Below are 23,428 nucleotides of genomic sequence, written 5' to 3'. Positions count from 1 at the left end.
AAACTGGATTATATGTACATATTTTTATTAAATTTATTTATGATACCTGTTGACGAGATCAATTTCTTATGACTAGACAATCGTTTGTATTGTTATCTTAACTTCGGTAACTTATAGATTGTAGAGTCATTAAAGATACATCATTCACGACTTTTACTTAAAGATCACACAATTTAGTTAAAGATTTAATTCTAAAAAGTTTTTAATATAAATAAATTAATTCCGGTAATCGTCTGACGCTTCTGATCCATCATCATCAATGTAATTAGCTTGTTCATCCTCCGCTGTAATAAGTTCAATCACGGTTCTGAAACAAATTTATTAATTAAGTATACTTAACTATATGTATAAGTTCTGTTAGACTGTATTTTTCAATTAATTGTTTTGTTGTTCTTAGTTCTTAAGTTCTTAACTTTGTAGTACGGATGAAGTCAATGTAGTGATGAACCTTTGTCTTACTGTTCATAAAAATTCAGTAAAGAAATATATTTAATTTATGATGAGCGCTAAGTACAATGGTTGGATCTAGACTAATCATCATGAAAAATATTACAAACAAAGCCAGGTTATGACTACTACACACAAGTACGATATTAATATATGAGTGAATATGATGTCATTACAATGTAAAAAAAGGATGATTTTATGGATCTATTTATGCCAATTTCCTTTAGTTAAATTATAGTAAATCCCAGAGTATTCTTAGATTTCGCTTTGTGAGTACTTAGATATAGCATTACAACATTGCAGCCAGCCTTTTATTGCAATTATTCTCCATTGTTATTTCGATTCAAAAATATTTTATTACATTTGATGAAATAACATCATATATAAGACATTCATTTTAAGTGAAACTGTATTTTTATGATTGATATATGATTTATTCCACAAAAATATTGTTCAACAAAAAAAAAACTAAACAAAGACCTTTTTTTTTGTCTTGGAGTCTTGCCTCCACTCTTTTGTTGCCCCGAGGCTTCCAGACATCTAAATCTGGCTATGTTATACGAACCAAAGGATTTAATGTGTATAAACATATTGCACAACTATATATATCAATAATTAAATAAAAACATACTTTAAAACCTCGTCTTCGAATTGGCTTTGTTTCACAGAACGTGGGCATGTTTCCATAACTTTGTTCGCCAGTACTTGGTCAAGTAGAATTCTCAACTTCAGTATTGTGTTCGCCGAATTTTTGTTGCATCGTACGTTTATATTTTTGGTTACAGATATAAGGCAATCCTCTGGATTTTCAAGATCTAAAAACAATATAATATACGGCGTTTTATATTATTTTTTTAAAGACGTCAAAAAACAGTTGTATGGCTGGAGTTTACCATCTTGATCAGACGTTGAGGCGGAATACGAAATTTATCACTTCGACGATTAACGCATACAAAGACCAAGTGAGTAACAAGAAATCTTGAATACTTTATGTTCCTCAATGCTAAATCTGTTCAAAATAACATTATTTCCAATTTAATTAAGTACAGACAATACATTACCTTCTTTAACACTAAATTCTCCAAAGAATAATAGCGGCAGTGTATATACCAGGTTGACATCAATAAGGAAGAGGTCAGAGGATTTTTGCTTCAGCCAATAGACCAACCAGTTAGCCCCGGGGTTAGTGCAAATTTTTTCGTGCCTTTGCATACCATATTCAGTAGCCATAACGCTACTGGGATGGACCTTGACTTTGCCATCTTCAGGGCAATATGCGATAATAGATGGTGGTTTCTTGTAGCTTTTTAAATTGGTCCAACTGTCAATATAATTTTGCTTGCACTATAGAAGTCACTATACGCTCTCATTAATGATGGAGATCACTGAAGGTTGTATATTATTAGAAGATAAAAAAGTAAAAAAAATTACAGTTTCATCGAAATCGGTTGGTTTTGACGTGGTTCTCCACGCGTTGGAGGGTATATATATAATTATACTAATTACCTTATAAGACTAACATATACACAAGGCATTTATTGACTTGAGGGTGGGGATGTTTTTCAGTTCCTATACGTACGTACTAAAGTACTACATTAATCCGTATAACGGCACCCTATTAGGTCATAGCCTGCCCTTATATGGCGGACCCCTTATCACCTAGTGGTTTGAAAGCTCAGACTTGCTGAATGTGCAAAAATATTTCATAAGAATCGGTCCAGTCGTTTCGGAGGAGTATAAGAACGAACCATGTAACACGAGAATCTTATATATATGTTCGGGAAATTATTATGATACTAAAACATATTTTTTATATATTGTCTCTGGACAAAGCCACAATTTAAAATAATGATCTAACCAAGTCACTAACTATAAATTATATTTAACATGAAAAAGTGTCAGTGTTCAATTAATATAAGTAGTCCTGTAATAATTTCTTGTCGACTCACCGCACTTGTGCTACATTTGGATATAACGATGCAGCTACAATTGCTTTGAAAAGGCTAATATTATTCCAATTCCTGTTCTCCCATTGAGCCTGGAGGTTACTACTCGAAAGAAATCCCATTTGCTTGAGATTTTCACCCAGCTGTTTCTTCATATCGATTAGCAGTTCCAATGTGTTGTTTGAAAGGAAATTATCAAAGGCGAAGGAACGACGGTCTCTAATAACATAGAAAAGTACAATTGAACTATAAAAGTGATAGACAAAACGGAGAGATAGAAAACAATAAGGTGCTACTAGAAATGTGCGTATCAATTCGTAAGCTGGCAACGAACGTGGCCCTCTGGCATTGCGTGCCCATGGGCGGTTTGGGACCGTTCATGTATTACATAAGCAAATTACAGATACCAGTATGACTTAACCCCCCCCCCACTCTTGTCACCCAAAGTATTACCAGATCCGGCTGCAGGATTAGTGCGCTCATTGCTTTGCTAAAACCAAATTTTTATGTATATTTATAATTGGGAGAATGTATATCTACCAAGTTGCCTAAAATTTTGGCCGCTAGTATTTTTAAATAAATAATTTTGAAGCACGTGTCGATAGCTCTTGATAACGCTGTCTTTTCAATTATCAACTACCGCCGACATATATAATAATAATAATAATTTATTTCAAGTTTGTTTCACAGGAAAACTTTTTGCGCTAGTTATATAAACAACATTAGTTAGGTTTATCTGACGCTGAACTAAGTGTGAACCTGTATTTCAGCATACAGTATATACAATATCAGGTACATAACTCATATAAATATAAAATAACATAAAATACAATTAGGTTATTTTTTCTACAATTATACCTGTATGAACAACTTTCCCATTGCATTATCGCTTCAGACATCGCTACATGGTCGCTCGGCTCACCCATCGCCAGGCACCGCTTTACAGATTTAACTTCGAATTCTTTGCCTTAAAAATTAAAGATTAATTAACTAACATTTCAAAAATCACACTTCATACTTTCACTAAAAAACTCAAAAAATATCTTGTTAAGCTGTCATATACTAACACAGAAAACATTCTTATCGTACAAAAATAGTATAGGTATAAATTTGTTAAGTAAAATTAATTAATTAAGTAACGTTTAGATGTAAAAGGAAGAGACTGGCTGCCCACAACACAGGGAATCCTAGTGTGGGGGCCAGTGCACTCTACTTTATAGAAACAATTAATGTATTTTGTGTCTAATAAAGTTATTTCTTTCTTTCTCTCGATTTTTTCAAGTGGAACTGCTGATGAATAGGCAAAATATTGAAGTGACGATTTCATACGATACTGACGAAACCGAAATGTTGTAAACACATATAGTCAGCTGCGTGTGTCAGGCACAGATGGCTAATCACCTACTTGCCAATTAGAATTTTTTTTATCATGTAACAACCTGAGACCCAGTAAAAAGTTACTGATAACCGATACTTTTGTACTTAATTGCATTAAAAAAATTACACTAAAAAAAGAAATACTAGTAATTAATCGGCAAACCGTTTTTTGATTATTATTATTATTTTGTACTTCGTTAGTAATGAATGTTGTCTAATGTAAGTGGAACTATTTAATTCTGTTATGAGGATCATCTTCTACTTCAATCATCATATTTTTTATAATCACTTCAAAAGACGGTGATAATTGGAGGTAATATTGCCCACTGTCAACCGTTAATGTAAAACGCACAATAAACAATCCGAAATGCGGCAGTCTGTATAGCAGTGCAGCGCTAATGCGTTACGTAACGTAACGCCGTAACGCGTTACGTAACGAAGCGGTTTACCCTCCCATAAAAAGTTATCGCTAAAAATGCTAGTAATGTATAATTTAAGTTTACCGATAACAAGTAGAAATGGATCTTTGAAGCTCCATACTGCTGCAACACTGGCTGCTCTATCCAAGCACCCAAATAGAGCTCCGAACAATAATAATTTTCCAGCTGCGGGATGAACTGGAAGTCTTGCTAAATGCCATCCCAATGGTGTCAAGGTCTCTGTTTTGTCCAAGGCACCACATCTACACATTAAAAACGATTAAAGAATTATGATTTCATATGACGAGACAAGACGTTATGAAATTACTTTCAGCAGTAGTAGTACTACCACATACTGGATGTATCTGATCGTATGGATATATCCAGGACCAAAAACATTTATAAGTCGACTTAAGATAACTACTTTTGGAAAATACTGAGAAAATGATTATTTGGCTGAAACATTATAATATTATTTTATAACGTATAAAAATAAATATGTTATGTTACAAATAATTTAAGAATTTACTAATTTATATGACTCAAAATGTAAAATTCCTAATAATAGAAATCTGCACGCCATTATGTTTGGCAGAATATACGAACTTTCGATTGAACCACCATTATTTTTGTACCATATTCTTGCAATTAATAAATAAATATAGGACACCAAAGGAACGTACCTTAAATATCAATCATCGTCGTCGGCATAAATAAAAATATGTCGAAACAATTCCCACAGATTAATAATTTTCTTGAAAATTTATTCTTTTTATACATTCTTGATTGGCATAAAGAATAAGGGGTGTTTTTTTACATTTGAGTCGGTTCGATTTCCAGAAGATAAGTAATGTTTAGAAAAACATTGAATGCAGTAATACTTACTTTTCAAAATAAAATAAAGCCTTCTTTCAGGAAAATATCCTATCTACGATATTTAAGGTACTTTCCATTGATGTCCCATAGTTTTGGGATATCCTGTATAATTTTAGCTCCAAAATATTCCCATATTAATGTAACATCAACAATCCAACCCAGGACAAATCCACTATACGCTGGGATATATACAAATTTAACCAATAGAAGATAAAAAATTAACTAAGATTGTTTAACGATCACGGAGACGAGAATCCTTCAAGATAAGAGCGTACCAAATATAAAAGGCCGACAACGAACTCGCAAGCCTTCTTACAATGTGAGTCTCCATGGGCGGCAGTATTAAAAAAGTGGCGGATAGTTTGCCAGTTCTTCTTTTCCGTTCTACGCCTTTAATTTGAGAACTGGCAGTAAACGTAAAATTAGAAGCATTTAATGTATATTTCTTTTTTTGACGTTCATAAGTGTACATTATATTACCTACATGAATAAAATATGATATTTGAATTAAATTGAATTACTTCCTGTTCAAAATTTCAACATGAAAATCTTACTTCTGCAAGTGCCTCACAGCCCACTCCACTGTTTTCTCAGCGGGCGGAGACGGGACCATCTGAAATGCCGTATTGGCCAAACCGAGTCTTAATTTCTTCAACATCAACACCGGTTCTAATAAATTACTCCTTTGTAGCTCTGGTAAAAGCCGATCGGCAAGTTTTCCCGCGCGGTATGACGTTAATAGGTAATAGCAAATGCCAGGTTGGCAACGACCTGCTCGACCACGCCTGTAAATCATATTCAATCTCCATATAATATCTTATATATAAAATTCATGTGTCACGGGGTTAGTAACTGAACTCCTCCGAAACGGCTCGACCGATTCTCATGAAATTTTGTGTGCGTATTGGGTAGGTCTGAGAATCGAACAACATCTATTTTTCATCCCTCTAAATGTTAAGGGTGGTCCACCCCTAAATTTTTTTATTTATTTTTTAGACAAAATTTTTCGTTTTTATTTTTTTACGATACACCATACAAAAATACATGCAACCCTAAATTTTCACCCCTGTACAATCATCCCTTATGTTTTTTTTGTTAATTATAAACTTTAATTTTTTGGCACAAAAACATGGCAAAACAACGTTTGCCGGGTCAGCTAGTAATATATATATAGTAATTATATATACATATATTTAAGAAAAGTGTTTTCTTTAAAAGGAATCATATGTACCTATCTTATCAAACATATACATAAAATACTTGTCCGGATAAAAAAAATCAATAAAGTTTAGTGTTATAAAGCGAAAAATCCTCACCTCTGATGTAAATTAGCTTTAGACACCCATTCAGTTTTCAGCGTAGAAATATTCTCATCAACATTCAAACCGCTAACTTTAATCCTCCCAGAATCAACAACATATACTATATCATCAATTGTTATCGACGTTTCAGCTATGTTAGTGGCCAATATTATCTTACGAACACCAATCGGCGGCTTCATAAATATCTTGCGCTGTTCTAGTGACGCTAATTTTGAATGTAACGGATAAATTTCGTATTTTCCGTTCGAAAACCCGTTTATTTCCATACATTGCATTAATTTAGTTATATCCCCAATCCCTGGGAGGAACACAAGTATTGCTCCTGGCTCACCCTTGCATATGTATTTTAGGAGTTCAACTATTAAGTCTATATTTAATTCTTCTATTTGCGGATCTTGGAGTGTTTTGTATACATCACGTGGTATATTGTTTTTTATTGATTCCAGCCATGGTCCTAATAAAATAATTGTTTATTATTAATTACATTAGGGGCCGTTCAAGTTTTACTTTAGCAGTATAAGGTAGGGTCTTTTTCTTTTTTGGTGTTACGTGAAAAGTAAATATTTACATTTTTTTTTCATTAAATGTAATGTGTGTAAAAAATTCGACTTACGTTTTGTAAACATAATGCATTTTTAAGGACTTGAAAAAAATTGCGGAAAAACGGAAGACGAAACAATGGCTAAATTAGCTTGTGATTAGTCTGTCGTACTAAACTATATTTATAGTATACTTATATCGTTTCATTTTTCAGGACATTATTTTCGATTACGTAATTATATTTTTAATACAGTTGCTCAAAAAGTATTGTATTGCAGGGACGTATAGCGTTCAGGATGTGGGCTATTACACACTATTCCAAACTGAAATGGATTATTAGAATTTGGTCCACACAAACTTACCAATTTCAGCCTTATATTGAATATCCGTCTCCATTTCATTCGCCTTACTTTTGCCTTTCTTTTCATGTTTTTTCCATTTTTGCTTCTTTTCCTTTTTCTTCGGTATCTGGTAGTCGGTTAGCTTCAGAATATCTTCTAGATAAACGTCTGTAACGGGGTAAGCAAGCCCTTCTATGTACACTACAGGACAATCGTCAAAATACGTTGACAATACTTCTGCATCTAACGTAGCACTCATAAGTATCAGTTTTAAGTCTTTTCGTTTTTTTAGTATCTGGAATTGTAAATTGTTATGACATTTTTTTCCATTATGTAACGTATAGAAAATGGATATTGTGCATAAATATTATATTCTTCACGGAACATCATGTTATATGTGAATCAGCAAAAATATACTTAAAATACTTAATTGATAGAAAAATATTTGTCAACTGATACTAATGTAAAATCTTACACTACAGGAACACACAAGAATTGTACATCATTTAATGGGTAAACACAGATGCTGTATACTTAATAACTATTGCTAACTAATAAAAATTCTATGTGAACTAAGTAATAAAAATATCAGAAAAGATAGTTCTGCAAAACTGTAAGAGAGACACCATTTCATAGTTGTCTATGTCACTGTATGTTTTAGTTCTTACTTAATTAATACGAAACTTAATACGAAAATTCAATTTGGTTTCCATCAACAGAGGGGTGTTAGTCACTTACACTTGTATCACTTCATATAATTTAACAGAAACAGAAAAAAATAAGAGAATAGATGGAATGAGTCTAGATTTTTAAAACTATTAATGATAATACCTGTTTCAGCATGGCCATAGCCAAATCTACATGAGTATCCCGTTCATGCACCTCATCCAGTATTATATGACTAAAGTTTGACAATGCTTGATTACTCTCAAGTTCGGATAATAGCACTCCAGTGGTACAGAACATAATACTACCACGAGTCCTCGACTCTACCCTGGTACAAAGAAATTATTACTTTTTATATTTACTTTTATTATTTAATTAATTTGTTTTTTTTGTCATCTATGAAAACGTTATCAACAATAATTGGTCACAACTAGATTTTGATAATTTCTTTTAATAAGCTGGCATCGGGTAAAGTGACAGGAATTTTGCTAGATAAAAATGTTGTGAATTTTATATGAACACCAAAACTTTTTAGTGTTCACTCAAAAAAACTGGATGTATGACATGGTGTATAAGTCCTGCTTCTAGACCTCACAAATGTGTAATACTAACTTATCTAATCGGACACTATATCCTACAGAATTTCCAAGTGTTTCAGATCTTTCTTTAGCAACTCTCATGGCTAATGTAGATGCCGCAATTCTTCTTGGTTGAGTGACAAGTATTTTTACATTTGCCCCCGTCTTATTTTTCATAGCTCTGTCTAATATAAGTTGAGGAATCTGAACATAAACAATAGTTTTAAAATATATCTATGTTCTCATGAAATACATATAGGTTTAATTCGCAAATATAATTTGAAGATGATAGGTCTCAAACTTTTTTATTGCACATGGTGCTATCTGTAATGTTTTTCCAGGCAGGTACGAGGATGACACTTAGAACTATGAAAAATCACAGTTACCAGAGCAACCACTTATAAATATATAATTCTAATAATATCTATCTATCTATAACTCTAATCTTTTATGCTATTCTACTTATTTATGTTCATCATTTAATGATAAAAAGCAGGTGGACGCTATATATACCGATTTTACAAAAGCTTTTGATAGAGTGGACCATTTTGCATTGCTCAGCATGTGGGGATTCATGGGAACTTATATAGATGGTTAAGTTCTTACCTTTTGAACCGTACCCAACTGGTTGCTCTGAGTGGTTACGAATCTGTGCCTTTTTTAGCAACATCGGGCGTGCCCCAGGGATCGAAGCTGGGTCCTTTACTCTTTTTGTTATTTGTGAATGACTTGCTCGGCAAAATAAGCAGTGAATGTTTGGCATATGCAGACGACATTAAAGTCTTCAGACGTATATCCGATGAAAGAGATTGTGAGACCTTACAATTGGATATTAATACTATCTCTGCTTGGTGCGATGAAAACTTTATGGTTCTGAATATTGAGAAGTGCCGAGTTATAACGTTTACAAAAAGTAGGAACCCTATCCAGTATAAATATAATGTTAAGGGTATTCTAGTTGATAGAGTTGAGGTGATTCGTGACTTGGGAGTGCTATTTGACTCTGCTATGTCTTTTAGACCTCATTACAATGATATAAGTAGTAGAGCTAACCGGATGCTATCGTTTATCCTTAGAACTGCTAAACCATTCAGGCGAGCCGACTCCTTGATTATCTTATACAGCTCTCTCGTGAGAACCATAGTTGAGTATTGTTCGGCGGTATGGACCCCGATATACCAAACTCATATAGATAGATTGGAGGCTATACAAAGGCGGTTTGTCAGAGCATTGTGCTATAAGTATGGTCTTAGGCGAAAAATAAACCAATATGACCAGCGTCTTGCCCACTTTCAAATGGTTAGTCTTGAAAGGAGGAGGTGGGTGAGCGACCTATGCACTTTGCATAAAATAGCAAATGGCTCATCTGACACCTGCCTTTTGCTGCTGGAGATCAAGGTGCCGACGCGTTCTGTGCGCATCCAGGAATTATTTGTTATACCTATGACTGATAACAATGTTTCCCAGAATGCTCCGCTCGTAAGAATGTGCAAATATTATAATGCTGTGTGTGCTGAGGTTGATATTTTTCACAATAATATTTGTAAATTTAAAAAGATAGTTCATAGTAAATACTTGTAACCTTAATTACTAATTTAATTGATTAATGTATATGTATATACATGTGTGTGTGTGTATGTATATATATATTTTTTCCTTTATTTTTTATTTTTTTGTCATTCGGTTTGATATGTGTATGTTGTTTAGTTGATATTTAGTGTAAATGCTGTGTACAGATATAACTGGAAGTCAGATTTTTAAATGTTTTTTAGTATGTAATAATTTTATGTATGTAGTCAGTCTGTTTTCTGTTTTTGTACCTAAATGTGAAAATAAAAAATAAAATAAATAAATAAAAATATAATTTCCATAATATTCACCTGTGTAGATTTTCCACAGCCAGTTTCACCACTTATCACTAGTACTTGACTTTTATCAATACTGTCTAATATATTTTCTTTTTTCTTATAAGCAGGTAAGGTTTCACGAAATTGTAACATTTTATTATAAGACAACCTTCCTAGCATTTCATTGTATTCTGTATAGTAATCATTGTTTAATTTTCTAACACCATCATTGTTAGAAGCTATTTGAATACCTAGTGTTAAAACTTCTGCTAATTTCTCATCAAATGTTCCAGTAATGATATCTTGATACCCATATTTATAATGTCCTCCTCTTAACCCTATCTTTTCAGAGTTCAAACAATCATTCATTAGATTTTCATTTTTAAAAGATATGTAATCAGGAATAGGTAATGAACTGGGTTCTTTTTTAATAGGTATGTTATCTAGCATACTTACTGAACTTGGCTCATTTTTAATAGGTATATCATTCAGTGTGCTTAATGAACTGGGTTCACTTTTAATACATATATTATTTAATGAAATGTGTTCATCCCTAACCTCATTATGTGTCTCATCATTTACATTTAGTAAAATCTTTTCATTCTCATTCAAATATGCATCAGTCTTGAAATTAGGTACCAAAACATTTTTAAGGGAAATATTAGTACCTTCTTTATATCTCTTATCAGCAATATCATACTCTTCAGGAGGACTTTCTTTTCTTTTACTTGTGTCAGTTTTTGGTTTCATACGGGGTTCAAATATATTTGTGAATGACAATTCTATATTTTCAGTTTTAGCAACAGTTTCTATGAATATTAAGTTTTTATTTATAGCAGATATTATAGCAGATGGAATTGTAAGATTTATCTAAAAGAAAATAATATTATTAAAGTACAGAAATAAAAGGTAAATGCAAGATTATAATATTAAACTTACCACTATGTCCTTTTTTTTATTTTTTTTATAAAGGTTTTTATAATAGAGACCAATTTCTTTGCCTTTCAAACCAGGTGGTCGACTTCTTGTATGCCGCCCTCTATTGCCTTGAAAACTTCTCTCACCATGACTATACCAACTTCTCATTCCACGAGAATTAGACATTTTTGATATGAACAATTGAACAAAACGCAATATACAATGTGGACCCTACTTGTTGATTACGTGTATACTTTATTATTCACAAAATTTATTATTATTCTTATTTACATCAACCGCACACGTACTTCTCAGATTAAGTAATCTGAGGACTCTGACTTCTGAGGTTTAATTAAAAATTAAAATGCTCAGTTAGTTTTGGTTTTCTAGTTTTCTAGGTTTCTAGGTTAGTTGTTAATTGTTATTGCCGAACCACAAGGCACAGACTACAGTGTCGAACACAATGGCCAAAAAGACAATGGACTATGGAGGACCCTCAAATAGATCCGTCCAATAAAGTCCTCTGTTTGCTTTAGTCTTTGTCAATACAATACCTTTGGAAACTTTGACTGTCAAGATTTTATCTCTACTTGATCTGTGCATACGTCACTGTTTTGACGACTGTACGATAATTATCGTACATGTACGATAATTTTATAGCTATGTACGATGTACGATGGTACGCGGCTATCGTACGCAGATCGTACGATTATTTCCGTGCTCATGAAAAGTTTGATGATTACACAGATAGCCCAATAATAATTACAGTTTTTAGTGATAGATCTATTGGCTCATTGTTTTACTAGGATTACATGCCGTTGCTTCATGGCGCAATCCTTTCATTGGTTGTTACTGTTATTCAATTCGAAATGTTGGCACGTTCATCACACTCGAAGACGTGCCCTCGTCCACTCCCAGCTCAGGTCTTGCCATACGTCGAACATTTAATTTGAATTATTGTTTTTTCAATTTATCAAACACAAGTTTACAAGATTTAAACTACATAATATACTATATTTATATCATTTCCAACATATTATTGTCACGTTTTATATGATTTTATAAAATATTTTATCCATTTTCCTGACTTGTACGATAATTTTTATCCATGTACGATAATTTTTCGGGCCTGGTACGATAGTTGCCTGGCTTCAGGTTGTGAACACTTATTTATTACTGCATATGATCTCTAACACTTGTAAGTTGCGGCTTTAATCGACAAAAATTAAAATGTTTTAAAATTTATAATATTCTATTCCATTTCACATAAAACAAAAATTTCAGTTCGTTAAAGTTTAATACTTATTCCTAACCATAATTATTACAAGTGTTTATTAGCCTTTTATGAATAGAAAATTAATTAATCAAAAGTTTTGCTATGTCGCCTTATGATCTAAGAAATATATTAAGTTGAAGGAATAATAACTTTCTTTCCCGTGTTTTATTGGAGATATTGCCCCTTGGAACGCAAAATAAGCAAATGTTTTTAAGAAATGTGCGTAAAATTAATTTTTTTCTTAAAATTGCAAAGTTGCTAATTGTATAATAAAACCTTTACTTATAATATGATTTCAGCAGTTTTGGAGCTATTTTTGTAGAGGTCGAAGAAGAAAAATTACTAGTCTTACGATCGTCTTAATTTTATTAGTAAATGCTATGTTTTATGTTAGTTTGTTACTTTATAATACTGTTCAGAAAAGAAACATAAAACCCTGGTATGAAAGGTAAGGAAATTTCTAATTGAATAATTTGTCAGTCATATTACTGCACATGATATTATTATTATTCATTTTTTACATTTCTTATGTAGTAGTATAATGTATAATAATGTTGTGGTAATACTATCAACTTTTTTTCACATACTTCTTTAAAAGTAGAGGTACTGTATAATATTTGATATAATAAATAGTTAGAAGAATGTATATTGAAGTCTGCCAAATATTTTTCTTTAATCAGGGCCCAAACTAGTTGTTTTTAAATATTCTGATTTATAATAATATAGTTTATATATTTATTATTATTTCAGAATACAATTTGACCAAGATTCTTATGTAGATAACACAGGAATGAGAGTAGTCATTGGTCATTATGTTGGTGGAAATTCAGGAGGAAATCTAACTGAAGGTTAGTTATGCAAATGGATTTAACATGTTTTCTGCGATTTTTAACATTAAACATGCCTAAAGAATATCTGATAATAATACTAAAGTAAAGTATGTGAAGTCTTAAGGAAAGAAACCTATTAATTATAATTACTTGTTTCAGAAATAATAAATATTAACAACTATGCCCCAATAGTGGGTGCAGGAGAAGGTGGTCGGCCTGTACAGCTTTTACAAAGAGAAATTATCACTGCCAGAGAACTTTATCCCTTACACTCTTATAATATACTAGTTAGTGATAGAATATATATAAATCGAAGTTTGCCAGACATGAGAAGTGAGAGGTAAGTGCTATTGTAAAAAAAATTAAAACTGGTTCTGTTTTTCTCTGTTACAAAAAAATATTCCAATTTAATAAAAATATATCTAATATAATATAATTAGCATTAATAATTGAACTATATATTTACTACTTTAATGGTTTACTATACTATCTTTACAATTGGGAGGATAGTGTCTAAACCCAAAAAAAATCTCCACAGGACACCCTCAAGATGATACAAATAATTATTATAAGGCTTCGTATTTCTCTTATATGCTTTGTGTTATTATTTTGCAGTCTGAAACATTGATGCAGAAAATATTTTCTAGTTGCAGGAATGTACAATATAATTTAGAAAATCTTCCAACTGCTACAGTTATAATAGTCTTCCATAATGAAGCTTGGTCTACACTAATGAGAACTGTGATGTCTGTGATATTACGATCACCTAATGAATTATTAAAACAAGTATGTACAAAACCTATTTATACTAGAAAACTCTCTGTAAAATAGGTAAATTAATAATATATAATATAAATAAAAATTAATAAAATAAATAGATAGAATTTGTATGACAGAATTTCTAACTCTGGCATCAGAAGTTGTAGTTTAAATTTTAATACAATGGAACAAAAGGCTAAATAGCCAAATAGCTCATTAAGAAATGAAATCAATTCAAGTCTTTAAGCAGTTACAAATAATATACAAGATTACTTTTTAGATAATATTAGTTGATGATGCTAGCGAGAGGAAATACTTAGCTAAGGAATTGGATGACGCTGTAGCTAGTTTAAATAAAGTACAAATACTACGAAGTGCAAATAGAACGGGGCTGGTTGGAGCAAGACTTATGGGTGCTCGTGCAGCAACAGGGAATGTTCTTGTATTCTTAGATGCACACTGCGAGGTAATACTCCTGGTCTACTTATTTTTTCTGATAATCTCTGCAATTAAAGTTTTTACTAATCAAGCTAGATAGAACTTTTGTTTAATTTTATCTCAATATGTTTATGCCGATTTAATTGTAGTCTGCCTTAATTGTATGTAGTAAAGGAAAATGGAATATGTATTGTTTAGTTTATGATATTTTAAATATCTAAGGTAACATTATATTTTCTTGTAGTTATATTTACTATTCTACCTTTCCATGGTTAATATATTTTTCTACATTTACCTACAAAGAACTATAAACGTTTTATATTCGCAAAACAATAGCAAAGATTGACCAATGATTATATGAATAAAACATAAATTTTAGGTGACTAAAGGCTGGCTCGAACCGTTGTTAGATCGCGCAGGAAGCGACGACGTATTCATTTGTCCTCACATAGACCTTTTGTCAGATGACACGCTCGCCTACACAAAGAGCATAGACGCCCATTGGGGTGCTTTTAGTTGGCGACTCCACTTCCGCTGGTTAATGCCCAGCCCCGAAGTAATGCTGTCCAAAACGGAAAACCCCTCAAGACCTTACCCCACCCCGGCCATGGCTGGCGGTTTGTTCGCAGTACGAAAAAGCCTATTCTGGCGATTAGGGGGTTACGATGAAGACATGGTCATTTGGGGGGCAGAAAACCTTGAACTTTCCTGGCGTGCCTGGCAATGTGGGGCTAGAGTCGAAATCACGCCATGCTCTCGCGTAGGACACATATTTCGACGGCACAGCCCATATAAATACCCTGGTGGAGTCGCTAAGGTATTAAACTCGAATCTCGCGCGAGCTGCGACTGTCTGGATGGATGAATGGGCGGATTTTTTCTTCAAATTCAACCCATCCATTGCCGCGATACGCGATCAGCAGAGTGTGGCATCTCGAATAGAGCTTAGAAAGAATTTGAATTGTAAAAGTTTCAAATGGTATTTGGAGTATGTGTGGCCTCAGCACTTTTTCCCTGCTCACGATCGGTGGTTTGGGAGAATACGCAGTGAGAAAGGCAGTTGTTTAGGGGTTGCTTCTAGTACGCCTGGACTTGGTGGGCCAGCATCTGGGGTGAGCTGTGGGAGTGACCTTGACTTAGAACGACTTTTGGTTTATACAATGGAGGGTAGAATAATGGCAGACGAAGGGTTGTGCCTACAGCAGGGTAACGGTAGGGCTGTCTGGAAAAGCTGCAATGACAGCAAAAAACAGATATGGAATCAGAAAGGGCCGCGTTTAAAGACCCCCGATGGGTTATGTTTGACTCAGCTAATAAGTGACAGTAAGGATGGGGTGAATGACCCCTTGACAGCTAAGAAATGTCTTAATGACAATGGGCAGATTTGGCACTTTGAACGAGTGCCTTGGCGATAATGTGATACTCGTACAAAATGAGAAAAGTATTTCTTTTAAAATAAGATTTTAACAATTTTACATAACATATACACATTGATTTAATATATGAAATACATTTTTTGTACAAAGTTCGAATCTCATAAAAAGACATTCTCTTATCATATCACTAGTTGTATTATCTATAACTATACTAATCTGTGATTAACCCTGAATGGAATTTAGGTTTTCATTTAGGAATAAGTTTATTAAACTCAAAACTCGTTATTAGCTCTTCGCTTTTAATATTTATACAAAGTATTAAGTCGATCTATTTTAACATATTTTACGCAGCTCCTAAGTTAAACTTCGCATTGTTACCGGTTTTTGTATATTAAAAAATCGTCTCATTTTTAAGATTAATTTAAATGTGTTTTAAGCAGTTTTAACGATTTTACGAACAATTTTATTGTCATCCCCCATCATTGATGTACCAGGGCAACATAAAATGCCAGCTAGTTGCATTGTTGTGAACATATAAATCTAAACGTAATACTCAAACAAAAGACTATTTGTTTATCTAGTCTATTAACTGTTGGTTGTGTTAACGTCACGTATTCCAATACAGTAATCTGAAATCTGTAAAACCAACACTGATTTCAATGTTTGAATCAATAATTGGCGGGAATTAGAAGGCGTAGCTTCGTAAGCATGAATTTCAATTTCTATATTACACAAAATTTAAGATTTTTTAAAATTTTGTGTAATAAATTTTAGTTACTTAAAATAGATTTAAAATAAGTATTGGGATACGTGTTTTACTGAATGTATGGTGCTCTATACTTTATTGATAGAGCCATTTTTATATTTTTTTTATAAAACAATAGACATTTTACCAGTATAAAACGTTTTTATTTATTGTATTTTATAAGAGAACCTTATTCAATAAAATTATTTTACAAAGTATTTGAGCAGTTGTATTACTTTACGACCATAATTGGGAAAGTATTTATAGACATCGAACTTAGATAACGATAGACAATCTGAATCTATGTTTCCCAACCTTTTTTATGCCGTGCACCGCTTTAGCATTTCTAAAATGACTAGGCCTCCCTATATAATTAATATACATAATTTTTAATAGTAAAAAACTGAAATTGTTCACTTAAGTAACTAGGTTACGTTTTAGGAAGAAATTACTGGAATTTTATTTAACGAAACATGTTTTTTTTTTACCTGAATTCAAATAGCCCCCATAACAATCAAATTCCCTGTAAGGCATGGGCTGTAGGTTGGGAAACACTGATGTAAATGAACGGATTAAAAAACAGTAGATAAATCGAAAGAAAAACAAAAAAAAAACAAAATTGACACCAGTTTATTTATTTACAAAGCGACACGAGATTAGGAAAAATCATTTAACAGCTTTTTGAGATACAGTTTGTTCATGTATAAGGGTGTTACTAATAACCATTTCACATATTAAATATGAATGCTATGAAGCATCTTATTAAAAACTATCAAACTTAAGTAAAAAATATCACAATATCGCGATACTTTTAACGGAGGAGATGCAGACGAAGACATCTAGTTTAACATTTCTAGTCGATAGAGGCTGGTCTGTATGGTAACCTTAAGGTGAACGAAGCGGTCGCAAAATCGTTTCCATGCCGCATAGTCAGAATTCTACTTAATCTGAGTGTTTTATACCTTTGATATTAATAGTTAAATGTCTATTAAGGACCTGTCGTATTCTTATAATTTCGCATTAATTACGCGTATTAACTCTATTTTTAATACATCCTGTTCACCTTAGTACATAGTATAGTATGAGCGGTAGCAAAGGAGCCATACTGGGGTTGATATGTGACGCGGAGTTGCAATCGTTTCCGTTGCAGATGTAGCATCTTGCGTCGCTGTGACCCCGAGCGCGCTCGACCGCTACCAAGCCTAGACATACTGAATCAACCTGCACCTTCGGCACACATCCTTTGATAACATCTACCGTATTTCCAACTGAAATAAGAAACCTTGGCTTTAGTTTAATCATTTTTAATGCAAAAATTTCAGCTTTTAATGTATTGTATTACTACTTATATTAAAAAAATTAGGGAATACTAAATAATTTATACTAATGCATTAGATTATTAAAATTTAACCTAATTACATTTCATTTCATTATAATATATCAAGCACGCAAAACGTTCGGCTAGATTTTTTAATAAAGATGTAATTGTAAGTTTTTAAAAATGTACCTATTTAAGTCTAAGAATATTTCGCGTGAATAAAATACAGTATTATTTCTACCTACCTAAAAGTGATTGATATTCAAAAATAAGAACTATGCTTGCCACATGTCAAGTTCAATATGTTTTTGACGTACAGGAGTCTAAGCACTAAGTCTATTTGCTGAATCTTATCCTAATATATTTATGGATCAAATTCACAAGGAATTTATATATACCAAAAGTAAGATTATCCCCTGGCTCAACGAATTAGTATCGCAAATTCGCAATACATGCTACAAGGGTTAAAGGCATTCTGCCACACGGACTAAACTATTAAAATTTGTTTTGATTTTCTTTTTAATAAATTTATAATTAAATTTACTATTACTTTATAGGTTAATATAATTGTAAATACTGTATTCTTGTTTGTATGAATACTTAAATCATTACTATCACCTTTTAGGTATAAATAAATAATAATCCTGTATTTTATTCACGTGAAATATTATTAGAGGTAAATATAATTTAGTTCCTGAATCTGGCTGGCTGGCTGGCGGTCTTATGATGGAAATCAAATGTTACTGTAATGTTTAAGACGGTGTAAGTTGGGTAAAGCTTGTTAATACATACAAGTCTTGTCGTCGGGCGTAGCCACCATTTTGAGACAACGCATTTCCACGTTAATCCTGGAATCAGTTCTTGGCGGTGGATGTCCCAGATTATGAACCCATTCCGCTGTTACCCAGTGAGAAGGATCGCATTCTTGGGGATTTCCAGGCCATATTGTTTCCTGTGGGTGACAGGCTAAGCACCGCTGGTAAAAACAGCTTTCTGATGACACTGTTAAACAAAAATAAAAAGCTTTGTTAATATCTGAACCCTCCTTTGGGGGAATTCTGTGCATATGTGTCTGATTGATAATATCTTAATAGGCAGGTTGGTGAACGATAATAGTTTAATGGGAAATGAACCTTTAATCTCTTGTTTTGAACTAAGCAGATCAGATTTCTGTATCTTCAAATCTGAATAGGAACATAAGATCACAGAAGTTGTACTTTTTTATTAATGATGATGCTGGAGGCACACATTATGTACGTTATTGAATACGAGTTTATAAAGAATAATTTACTTTTCAGCCTTTTAACTGAAAATAGAAACAGTAATAAATTTAATGTATAATTGTTTTATTATTCGATAAGAGATTGGATTTAAATTTCTTAACGTTCACGATTTTATATCGTGTTCAATAGATGTCATAAATAAGAACAATAAAGTTTTCTTTATTTTTTTCTGATAAAATGTTTATAAATAGTTTTTACTAAGATAATTTTAAATGATAGAAGCAATTACCAAACCATCGAGCAAAATTAGTGTTTTAAATTTGGAAAAACTAATTTCATTCTTAATTTGAATTTGACATTTTGACAGCCCGTAAAAAGGTTTAAATGCGACACCACATGTACATAATAGCTGCACACGGCATACGATGTAATGGAAGCAGATTATTTGGTATATTAAACGAAAATGAAAGGAACTCTTAATCAACAATTATAATCTGGAATACTAGGTAATAAACTGCAGATTAGCTACACACGACTTGAACTTCTAACATTATGGTAGCGAAGATCGCAGAGTAGCCTTTAGGTAAGGCCTTCGACACATTCAACAGATTTTCATTGATGTTATTGGATACCTAATCGAAAAATAATCCGTTAATAATGATTTTAATTCAATTGCATATAATTGACGTCATTAACGCCGTCAATACTAAGCAAATTTTATAAGGTTTTATTTTTCATACATTTTTTGTTGTATAATACTACAAACGCATTATTTTATGTTTATCTGACACACTGTTTTATTGTTTTTTTTTAAATACTTTTTAATGTAAATATTCTACGGTTTTGATATTTTTAAATATATGAGAAACATATATACTAACAATACAATAATGGACCTGTATAGTAATTTTATTCTGGAACTACATTGTCTTCACATAATATAATTATTTAACTAATGTATACAAATATTGAAATTATATTTTAAAAGTGTGGAGTTTCTTGCCCACTCTTCTCCACGCGAATCTACCTTTTGGAAGGGGAAACTAGAATCATCTTTATATTTAATTTATCGTGCAAAAGTGCCATTTTAGGTGGTGGTATAAAATATAAGTATATATAGATGTGTAGAGAGCTTAACTGATCGACATACTTCATGGTAATGACCGCCTTGCTGTGCACTTGTAAGCACTGCAATCATATGTCATTTTCTCAAGTTTCGCGCCATTCAACCAAGCGATGGATCGCTCTTACGAATAATTATTGGGAATCCGTTTCGGAATGCGCACGAGAAAAACGACGATTTATAGATGTTAAAAGAAAATATAATTTGTGTCCCTTCCACAGACTAATGCGCGTAAAGTGTTATGAATCTATATCCTTCATGGTTATAGATTGACCATGAATGATGGATCATTTTAGAAACAATATACGAAATAAAAGGTGTTACCATACTTGACGCTGGCTAATGCACAAACAGTCTTAGAGCCAAAAGGAAAAAAAAGGTGTTAAAACTCTATCATAGATATTACCAGTACAACAATTTGTATTATGAATCTTATCTGCCGTAACACTAACCTACATCCGAAACTACAGATGATCATACGCGGCCCACGCGCCGCCATGTCGACATAAAGTAGATATAACAATGTAAATACGATTGTCAACACATTAAATAAATATTTATTAAGCGGTAGTTGCATGAGATGAGCCGAACTCCATTGTGTACAAGTGTCGGGCGTGAATGGACACATTTTCATTTCATTCATATAGAAACAGGAATGTGATGTAATCTTTTTGTTTCAACAGGTGCTATCGCAACCATTTTGTATATTATTATTTAGATTTATATTCAAGCTCTATCAAAATGGATTAAGCGACTGTGTGGGTGAGCATTTTTATGTATACGGCAAAATACAGACGAATAATGAAACAATAACAAAACAAAAGAATAGCTCTTCATTTGCAGCCTATATTCGATGTCAAATCGTTGAAAGAATTGTCTAATATCATTATAATGTTGAGAGATTCAAAAAGTAATACATGTACTTACCAAGTGATAATAATCCCACCACACATAAAGCGAAAAACATTTTCTCATCGAACGTTACAAACGCACTGTCATTCGCTCACCGTTTATAACTAATCTGCACTCAACGTTTATCTTTGTCTTATCAATGGATTGTAAATTATTTTGCAACTTGAAAAATAACAACTAATCTTGTAATAGAATTTTCCGATATTCACAGATCGATAGCGCTGTCTGTACTGAAATATCTATTTCTGGATACTCCAGTTTGGAACACACGCTTTTCTTTTTATTATTTGAGGACCGCCCTCGTTTGGTGTCGCGTACGATTAAAGTCTTGAGATTTTTGTTTTATTACAGATCATTGTTTATTATAGAACAGGCAAACGGGCAGGAATTTTAAAATTTGCCTTAAACCAATAAACTGATCTGGAAATTACTGCTACGCTCCTATATATCTTTTAGTAACATAAGTACTTTATTTATATCTGAAGCAATAAATATTGTACTAAGGATAGTACAAATTGATATATACACCTTTACTTTAGTTAGATAATAAAATCTAAAGTAATCGTGATTCATGTGCACTTTTTACATGTGTCCTTTTTTGGTTTAGTTTTTTGTTTTCAGAGTGGTTGGGCATCGCATTTAATTATGTCAATTGTATTGTTTCTGCAACGAAGTAATATTTTAGTTTATCTTTTTAGAAGGCTTTTAACGCCAATTTATTGTACAGAACTATTTTTTGTAATATTATTAGACAAGTAAATTTAAGGACGAATCCCACGTAGATTTGCGGAAGTAAACGATTAAATGGATCATATACAATAATGATGCAACAAAAAACTCAAATAGGAAATCGATACAGTGGCCGACATTGAAGGATTGTCGTTATTTTTAATTGACTCCGCCTTACTTTGGTTAGTTTACATTAACATTTTCGGTAATTGCCAGAAAACGACCGTTCAAAGGAGCCGAAATTGATGATCTAATTACTTTAACAGCTAACATTAAGTATTCTATAGGTCATCTACATTATAAAGAGCACTCGTTTAATAAAAAACTTCATAATTAAATTAAAAAATAAAAGATTCATACACATTTTTAGTATATAATATTATTTCGTCAATGTCGACATTTAATAATTTTGTCTAGTCTTTGGAAAATTTGAACTTCGAATGTTAACTGTACATTTTTTATCTTCATCTTTTACACATGTTTTTTTTAAAACATGTGTAAAAGTCGTCCTATTGCAGACCCACAGTCGTTTTCCCCTTGAAATCTGTGAGTCTACAATGGAAGGTAACTTCCACCACCCATGGACACCCATTTAATCAATGGGTATATTGCAACCCTTTGAGGGCGAGCTGCAATCGTTTTAATAACTAGGGGTAAGTATATCAGTGAAAAAACCTCCAAAGGGACGATTTCCCAGTCGCTTTCACAAACGAAAATGCCTAGTAAATGGAACTTGAAATGTTTGCCATCCATCAAAGTTATGCCAAAATCTATTAGTAAACAACCTGGCTAGGACAAGACATTGATTATAAGTGATTAGAAGGGAGAAGAAATGTACGGCTGTTAGTCTGTTTGTCATGTATTCATAACTACTACACAGGTTTATGGTTTTTACAAAACAATGCTTATTTCGGTGAAACATTGATTTAATAACAATGAAATCAATGTTAGTAATAATTAACATTGAGTGGTTTAATTGAAACCTGTTAGAGAGAAAAGGTGTCAGTATTGAAACATAATAAAAATAATTTTTAAAAAGCAATAGGGTATGTAATATAACTAGCCTTTTTACTTGCGTTAATTCTCGCATTACGTTTTTTAGCCCTAATATAATATATATTATAGCTTCAGAATTAAAAAAAAACGCCTAATTTTCTGTATTTATTTACACGAGAAGCGTTAACTATAATAATAGTAAATTACGTGCTTTGTTACTTACCATAATTAGCGTTAGTAAGATAATCTGTAACTTATATAGAAAATGAATCATCATTTATTAACTGCTGTCGAGTTGGCTTGTTTAACTGGCTGGAATTTACGAAAACCGTGTGGTTTACACCTCTACATAATCTATATTCTATAGATCTGTATCTAGTATTTAAGGAACATTTATTGAAATAGAGAGTCAGTATTATTCGAGCAT

The 23,428-nt window shown here is 32.4% G+C and overlaps 3 protein-coding genes across 4 annotated transcripts; 1 reads left to right on the top strand and 2 right to left on the bottom strand.

The window, feature by feature from the left end:
* Nucleotide 1: 1 nt before the first annotated feature.
* Nucleotides 2-11,682, bottom strand: LOC111000332 (ATP-dependent DNA/RNA helicase DHX36). The gene is made up of 13 exons (XM_022269729.2): nucleotides 11,299-11,682; nucleotides 10,393-11,229; nucleotides 8,547-8,716; nucleotides 8,100-8,262; nucleotides 7,290-7,563; nucleotides 6,382-6,841; nucleotides 5,620-5,850; nucleotides 4,274-4,452; nucleotides 3,252-3,360; nucleotides 2,397-2,612; nucleotides 1,509-1,768; nucleotides 1,079-1,262; nucleotides 2-307 (listed from the first exon to the last, which is right to left on the bottom strand). The coding sequence occupies exons 1-13, from the start codon at nucleotides 11,461-11,463 to the stop codon at nucleotides 217-219; spliced, it is 3,339 nt and encodes a 1,112-aa protein (XP_022125421.2). The 5' UTR covers nucleotides 11,464-11,682; the 3' UTR covers nucleotides 2-216.
* Nucleotides 11,683-12,448: 766 nt separating this feature from the next.
* On the top strand, nucleotides 12,449-16,697 carry LOC111000328 (polypeptide N-acetylgalactosaminyltransferase 3). 2 transcript variants are annotated; one of them, XM_022269722.2, is made up of 7 exons: nucleotides 12,449-12,772; nucleotides 12,856-13,001; nucleotides 13,304-13,401; nucleotides 13,543-13,723; nucleotides 14,031-14,169; nucleotides 14,423-14,608; nucleotides 14,960-16,697. In XM_022269722.2, the coding sequence occupies exons 1-7, from the start codon at nucleotides 12,758-12,760 to the stop codon at nucleotides 15,992-15,994; spliced, it is 1,800 nt and encodes a 599-aa protein (XP_022125414.2). In that variant the 5' UTR covers nucleotides 12,449-12,757; the 3' UTR covers nucleotides 15,995-16,697. The 2 variants fall into 2 exon arrangements, with proteins under 2 accessions (XP_022125414.2, XP_022125413.2); XM_022269721.2 differs by having other exon boundaries at nucleotides 12,853-13,001.
* Nucleotides 16,698-17,319: 622 nt separating this feature from the next.
* Nucleotides 17,320-21,420, bottom strand: LOC111000329. Its single transcript, XM_022269723.2, has 3 exons — nucleotides 21,292-21,420; nucleotides 18,811-19,020; nucleotides 17,320-17,968 (listed from the first exon to the last, which is right to left on the bottom strand). Exons 1-3 carry the CDS (start codon nucleotides 21,329-21,331, stop codon nucleotides 17,760-17,762), a joined length of 459 nt encoding a protein of 152 aa, XP_022125415.2. The 5' UTR covers nucleotides 21,332-21,420; the 3' UTR covers nucleotides 17,320-17,759.
* Nucleotides 21,421-23,428: the final 2,008 nt, after the last annotated feature.

This window comes from Pieris rapae, chromosome 21 (assembly GCF_905147795.1).
Source record: "Pieris rapae chromosome 21, ilPieRapa1.1, whole genome shotgun sequence".
Classification (NCBI taxonomy): Eukaryota; Metazoa; Arthropoda; class Insecta; order Lepidoptera; family Pieridae; genus Pieris; species Pieris rapae.
This window is presented reverse-complemented; position numbering and strand designations above follow the sequence as displayed.

Coding starts and splice junctions, on each gene's coding strand:
- LOC111000332 (XM_022269729.2), bottom strand. CDS start 11,463: ATGTCTAATTCTCGTGGAATGAGAAGTTGGTATAGTCATGGTGAGAGA. Junction 8,717..10,392: donor GCTGTGGAAAATCTACACAG/GTGAATATTATG, acceptor GTTTATGTTCAG/ATTCCTCAACTTATATTAGA. Junction 1,263..1,508: donor AGAATTTAGTGTTAAAGAAG/GTAATGTATTGT, acceptor TATTGTTTTTAG/ATCTTGAAAATCCAGAGGAT.
- LOC111000328 (XM_022269721.2), top strand. Junction 13,402..13,542: donor AGGAGGAAATCTAACTGAAG/GTTAGTTATGCA, acceptor TACTTGTTTCAG/AAATAATAAATATTAACAAC. Junction 14,170..14,422: donor CTAATGAATTATTAAAACAA/GTATGTACAAAA, acceptor ATTACTTTTTAG/ATAATATTAGTTGATGATGC.
- LOC111000329 (XM_022269723.2), bottom strand. CDS start 21,331: ATGTTTTTCGCTTTATGTGTGGTGGGATTATTATCACTTG. Junction 19,021..21,291: donor GGTGGGATTATTATCACTTG/GTAAGTACATGT, acceptor TTTGTTTAACAG/TGTCATCAGAAAGCTGTTTT. Junction 17,969..18,810: donor TACGCCCGACGACAAGACTT/GTATGTATTAAC, acceptor TTCTTATTTCAG/TTGGAAATACGGTAGATGTT.